General features: G+C 38.6%; 1 protein-coding gene across 3 annotated transcripts in view; it reads left to right on the top strand.

Annotated features, from left to right (window-relative positions):
- The window catches only part of tnfrsf19 (tumor necrosis factor receptor superfamily, member 19), a 23,025-nt gene extending 16,607 nt beyond the window's left edge, over positions 1 to 6,418 (top strand). The window contains exons 6-10 of one of the 3 annotated variants that reach the window (XM_014015019.1): positions 942 to 1,106; positions 3,198 to 3,326; positions 3,461 to 3,563; positions 5,877 to 6,199; positions 6,289 to 6,418. In XM_014015019.1, the coding sequence (XP_013870473.1) occupies positions 942 to 1,106; positions 3,198 to 3,326; positions 3,461 to 3,563; positions 5,877 to 6,199; positions 6,289 to 6,293 (725 nt within the window). In that variant the 3' untranslated portion in view covers positions 6,294 to 6,418. The remainder of the gene's footprint in view (positions 1 to 941; positions 1,107 to 3,197; positions 3,327 to 3,460; positions 3,564 to 5,876; positions 6,200 to 6,288) is intronic. The other 2 variants (XM_014015020.1, XM_014015022.1) reach the window with 2 other exon arrangements.
- Positions 6,419 to 6,424: the final 6 nt, after the last annotated feature.

The following is a 6,424-nucleotide window of genomic DNA, read 5'->3' as shown; positions in this document are numbered from 1 at the left end:
TGTGTGTGTGTGTGTGTGTGTGTGTGTGTGTGTGTGTGTGTGTGCTTGATGTGGATCGGGAGGGATCCTGCAGGGGATGGTGGAGGGAAAATGTCTGTAAATCATCTTCTGTCGAAAACAAGACAGAGGCAGTTAAGTGGAGAATCCACCACAGGCGTTTTCTCTTTGAACTCCGCTGCTTGTTTTATTAAACCAGAGCAAAAAGATTTCTAACTCCAGGCACAGAAGAATAATTAATCTTATTCTTCCAGAGACTGATTGGGGATGATAGATTGTATAAAATAAAGATATATTCTTCTTTTCCACTTAGGCTTGTATTTTCATAGATATCTGTAGCAGGATCTATAAATAATGTTTTGTTGTAACACATAAAACGTTATAAAAAGTTGTAAAACTCTGGTGTCATAAAATCACCAATAGATGGAAGTAATTTAACTGAAAACTTCAAATGAGATTCATTACAAAATCTCAGTCAATACATAAAAATATTAAAATAAAACAAATCTTTTTCTGGAGGATTTTAGGCAGATTTGGGGACAACACACATTTTTTGGTATTGCAGAAAACTAAAATGAATCTTTTAACATTGGACCCAATACATTACAGGCAAAAACATTCAGCTGATACATTTTCTTATTAGTCGCCCCGCCTTTCCTTGAAGGAACACAAATAAACCCAAMGCCTTTCATAGCAGCCTCTTCTCTACAGTCTGTTGTTAACTTTTGCAACAACACACTGTTTACATGCTGACATTCCCCTTTGACATCACTTCCTGTTTCTTTACAAGCCAATATCTCAACAACCGTTCATCTCAGTGATGTGAAATTTGTTTTGCAGTATGTTATCAATGTTATCTTTCCAAAAAATGCATTCATGTTTGTTACAAAAATTTGATGTCACCGGCACTTTAACCCTTGATGTGTTTTCCACTGTCCTCGCAGGCAGTGGGCGTGTGAACCTGGTGCCCCTCCCCTCTGTGGTGACCAGCCCGCGGGACATGGCGCTCGCYGCCGTCATCTGCAGCGCTCTGGCGACGGTCCTGCTGGCGCTGCTGGTTCTGTGTGTCATCTACTGCAAGAGGCAGCTGCTGGAGAAGAAGCCCGGCGGTCAGTCAGGATGCTCAGAAACTGTTTTTCATGTGGTCGAAAGTTTCTTTCAAACCACTTTTTCGTGAGTTTGATGTTGTCTTTGTTGTGCAGTGATTTCAGTGCTGCCTGACCAAGGCTTCTATGGGAACATTGTTTTTATGCAGTTCTGCAGGCTTCGAAATTGAACCTCCACAGCAGGTGTTGGCATTTCAATGCACGGTCAATAAAACACCAGTAGCATTTGTGGTTCAGTTAGAAGAGCTAAAGGAAAGCTTATGTGCTACGAAACAGCTGGAAAACATCACATAGTCACTAGATAGATACTGTATCTCATGCCGACCACTGTGCGCGTCTGTTGGTATTAAGTTTTTTGTTATTTTAAACAAATATCTTGTGAACCAGTTTGTTAGCAAACTGTCTCTTGAACTAGTGGAAAGATTTTGATTGGTTGTGCATCTGCGTCTGATTTCAACAATTTTTTTGTTTCCAATCCAATACAAGCTGGCCGCCACAGCCAGCTGACCTTGGAAAACACTAAAATGTTGAGTTAAAACTTGATGCGATTGCAGCTGAGAGTCATTCACAACATGCACTCTGAGGGCTAACAGACTGAGAGACGGGACTGCACGCAATCATTTTTTAAGGTTTTGCTAAAATGGCTGAACCGTCGTAATTTTTCGTCTCAGGATGATTTGAATTTAAAACTCTGGCAGCATGAAGGCAGCAGGCGATTTGCATCCATTCTAGAAATTGTAGCTTTTTTATTTTCCAGTTGTATTTCACGGTTTCTGTTTGTTTCTTTTTTATTACTGGTTACAATTGCTCCAATAAAGAGTAGGGTTGTGTATTGGCAAGAATTTGGCKATACGATACATATCATAACAGAGGGGTCACGATACGATATATCCCGATATATTGCGATACTATAAGCATTAGCGATTTTTTTTGTCCAAAAATTCTATTAAATAAAAACCTCTTACTGAAAAAAGCTAATGTTTACTTACAATGCTTACATTGTCTCCTACAATGCTAATGCTACCCTTACTCTCTGGCGCTCAAGAGGTAGAGGAGCCAAATGGCTGGCTCACTGCTGCCAACTAGTGGCCAGAGGCTGAACTACAACATAAAAATGAACGGTTGGCAAGAAGGTTGACATTTTAAACCTTAATTAAAAATCGATACAGGGCTTTAGAATATCGATACAGTATCGGGAAATGAAATATCGCGATATTTCAGTGTATCGATATTTTCTTACACCCCTAATAAAGAGTGTTTTCATTTTTATCTGCGTTCATCACAGAGATCACTGAGGCTTAAAAAAGTCTGAGGAAAGTGGAGCTCTGCTGTTCGAGCTCCACTTTCCTCCACAAACAGGGCGCAGCATTAATGTTTTCTGCAGCCTGATGTTGCATATTTGTGGGAACTTGCATGAAGAGCAGCGTTCAGGAGGCCAGAGGTGATTAAGTATGAGAAACGTCCCCGGGCGACTAATTAATGATGTCAGGTTTCCCCGACAACCTCATCAGAAACAAAAGTGGGTGGTAGGATTCATCAAGGTGTTACCAGTTAACTGTTGTGTTTTTGTTTTGGTTGTGTTTTTTTCTTGTTTCTCACATGCTGAAGGGTTGAAAGTGAACGCTTGAGTTAATCATTTGATCAGTGGTTTGTTTTGATTGAGGCGCTCGCCCCACCTCCTGCTGCACCGGCCACAAAGATGCGAACAGTTCTGCTAGCATCTGTTCGTCAGCCTCATGAACGGGAGGCTTGAGACTTTTTTTAATATAAAAACACAAAGATCAATTTGATTACCTCTCAGCTACAGCTCTGTGAATTACTTATAAATAAGTGGAAAACAGGTGGATTAGCTWAAAAAATGAATTGACCTGACGTGTTGAGTTCAATGGAAGGTTTGTTATTAACAGTTAATATCTTACCTGTTGTAGATAGCTTTCCAAACTGCCTCTGATTGAAAAAAAAGTTGAACTGTTCATAACTTTTCCAGTTTTAAAAATGTGGACTAGTCCTTTAATGCAGCTACATTAAATTGCCTGTTTATGTTGTTTTTTCCAGCACTACAATGTAGTTTTTTTGTTTGTTCGTTTGTTTTAGCAGTTTCTCTGAGGTCCCAGGACTGTCCTTACATCGGGGCGGAGCTTTCCTGCCTGGAAGCCCGCTGGCTCCACGACTTTCCCCAGAGACCCTGCTGCCAGTGTCAGCTGGGCCCCGAATACAGCTGTGGTGAGTCAGACTAAAAAGATTTCAGATGGCAGTGAAAGAACCTGATGCGTTTTGAAGCTGGGTAGACTCAGGTGGAAATATGGGGATTTTTCTGATGTTTTAACTTTTCGTTTTGTTTGCCGTGTGACGTTCAGGTCCGGTTCACCTGATTCCATCTCTGTGCTGCGATGAKAGCTGCAGTCTGGGTCGCAGTCAGGACATCAGCCCCTTCCAGTCGCAGACGAGTCTCAGTGACGGGTGAGGCGGGGAGGGCCCACTAAATCCTCACAAACACAAATAAAAACGTTGCACTGTTACTGTACTGTTACAAAACAAGACAGAACTGTCAATCTGAGTCTCTGTTGTTCTGCATATTGATCAGAGACAAATTCCTGGCTTCAATGAGCCTACTGTAAAACTGACAGCCTGTCAAACGCTAAACTGCCTCACAGCCTCCAGGGCAGCGTTCATCTGCTGTAGATGATTTAATCTTCGACGTTTATCTGTTTGAAGCTCCAGCAGCAGAGAAGTGGGCGTTACCAACATCATAGATTCATAGAAATGAAAAGTATTCATACCCTTTCAGATGAAAATTGAAACAAAAATATTTAGTGGTGTCTCAGTACTGTACAGATACCAACACTTTACAAACACACAAAGTACTCCAATACTTGGAACTAAGACTGATTTCAGTACTCCATTAAATGTGTTACAGTTTGCATTTCAAGTGAAGTTTGTCACTATGTGTAAGAATTGTTTTTCAATTCAATTCAAAAATGTATTCATTTCATTAAAAAATAACTATACAATAAAAAACAAAGAAAATACACAAAACAAAAATCAAAATAAAATGAAAGGTAGCAGAAGAATAAATCTTATAATGTCTGCCCCTTCTATCCCCAGAATATATTCAAAGAAAAGATAATTTACAAAACAATAGTAAGTAAAAATAAAAACATCAACTCAAACAACAATTCATATAGCTTCACATTTTACTTTTCCATATACCTTCAGAAAAACTAGCTTTTATCTGTCTCTTACATAGATCTGGCATTTTTAAGACCATCCTCGAGACCATTCCATAATCCTATACCCTGGATTAAACTATACCCTGGATTAAAGTACATCTTTCTCTCAAGCATGTACAAAAACATTGTTTCACAAACATTTTCATCCCCTTTATATAGTAAGAACCGTCTCTCTTAACAAAGTTTATCTGAATGTTGGAAGGTAATAAGTTTCTCTGAGCCTTGTACATAAACAGTAAAATATTATAGTCAACCAAATCATGGAATTTCAAAATTTTCATTTTGTAAAATAATGTCTTTGATGGATGGTTGTAATCTTTTTTTAATGATAATTCTTATGGCTCTTTTCTGCAAAACAAAAATTGAATTTGTAATTGTTTTGCAAGCTTTACCCCAGACTTCAATACAGTAAATTAAATGTGGAACAATTACTGAATTGTACAACACAAGCAGAGACCTGTCATTTGATAACTCCCTGACTTTATACAGTACTCCTATAGATTTAGATATTTTTGTTCTTAAATAATRTATGTGAGGTCTCCATGTCAGCTTGTCATCAATGATGACACCCAGAAATTTCACCTCACTGACTTTACAGATCTCAATACCATCTACTTCAAATGAGAAATCAACAGTTGTCTTCCTATTACTAAATATCATGTAATTTGTTTTATCCAAATTTAATGACAATTTGTTTTGTTGAAACCAACTTTGTATTTTCTCAAATTCTTTCTGTACCATCTCAAGCATTTTTTCTATATCTTTACCTAAACAAACAAATGTTGTATTGTCAGCAAATAAAACACATTTGAAAAGTCCTGACACATTTACTAAGTCATTCACATATAAAATAAATAACTTGGGTCCCAGTACAGAGCCCTGAGGGACTCCACATGTGATTTACCAAGTTTAGATCTTACACCATTTATCTGTACAAACTGTTTCCTAGCTTTCATTGTAGTGCCGACCCTCTAACACCATATTTACTCAAATTTTCAAAAAGAATACTGTGATCAGTTGTGTCAAAAGCTTTCTTTAAATCTACATAAATTTGCACAAGTTATAAGAAAATTTGAAAATGTTGCCACAGTATATATCATTCAGTATATTTGATTTGATCCAGAGAGGCTGTTAGCCCATGGACCATGTAGGTCTATAATGAAGAAGACATGCCTTGTTTTAAATAAAATAAATGTGTTTTTAAAGTCATTGTGTAATGTTTAACTTTTAACTCAGGAAATACTCTATCAGCAAGTACTCAAAACTGAAGTACTTGTACTTGTTTTGAAAAATACTGGTATCGGGACACACTTAACAATATTGACCCTGAATACAAATGCCACACTTTTTAGATTTTTATTTGTTAGAAAGAAAGAAAAAAAAACACAAACTGTTGATCATTTGCTTCCATTACTCTATGTTTAACTCATCAAATCCCAGCAACACTTTGTACTTAAAATAAAAAATTTAAAAAGTAGATTAAGCAGGTATAAAAGGCTTTTATGGCGCTGTAACTATTTTTTAATTATTATTTTGGCCTCAGAAACACAAACCTGAACAAAGAGGTGACCCAGAGGAAGCTGGAGGACCGCCCAGAACCGGACTGTGACTGGGGAGACGTTGGGATAAGAGGACCTTTTGAATATTTTGGGCTCCCTCGGCACAGCGATGAACCTGTAGAAAGACTGGAAGGAGAGGAAGAGGAGGAGCCAACGTCAAAGGAGAATTCATTAGAGAGGAGCGAGAGTTGTGGCGCCGACGACGTCGCGACGGACGCACTTCTTCCCAAACACATCCAGACGCAGGAGGGTGAGCGGACACAGATTAAAYTGTGCATCACACAGAGGATCCAGGAAACTGAGAAAAGTTGTTTTTTATTTTCTTGTTTCCGGCCGAGTCTTTGATCCTGTTTTCAGTCTCTGTTACTAATCTCTGTGTTTTACTCCTCTTCTCAGGATGACGTGGATTTCTTTGGCTTGTGTTCCACGCTGGACCCAACAGCTCAGATTACTCACTTTTCTCTCTCCCTACACACACACACACACACACACACACACACACACACACACACACACACACACACACACACAC

The sequence above is a fragment of the Austrofundulus limnaeus genome, unplaced genomic scaffold (assembly GCF_001266775.1).
Source record: "Austrofundulus limnaeus strain Quisiro unplaced genomic scaffold, Austrofundulus_limnaeus-1.0 Scaffold122, whole genome shotgun sequence".
In the NCBI taxonomy this organism is placed as follows: Eukaryota; Metazoa; Chordata; class Actinopteri; order Cyprinodontiformes; family Rivulidae; genus Austrofundulus; species Austrofundulus limnaeus.
Note: the sequence above shows the minus strand (reverse complement) of the source record. Positions and strands in the feature narration are given on the sequence as shown.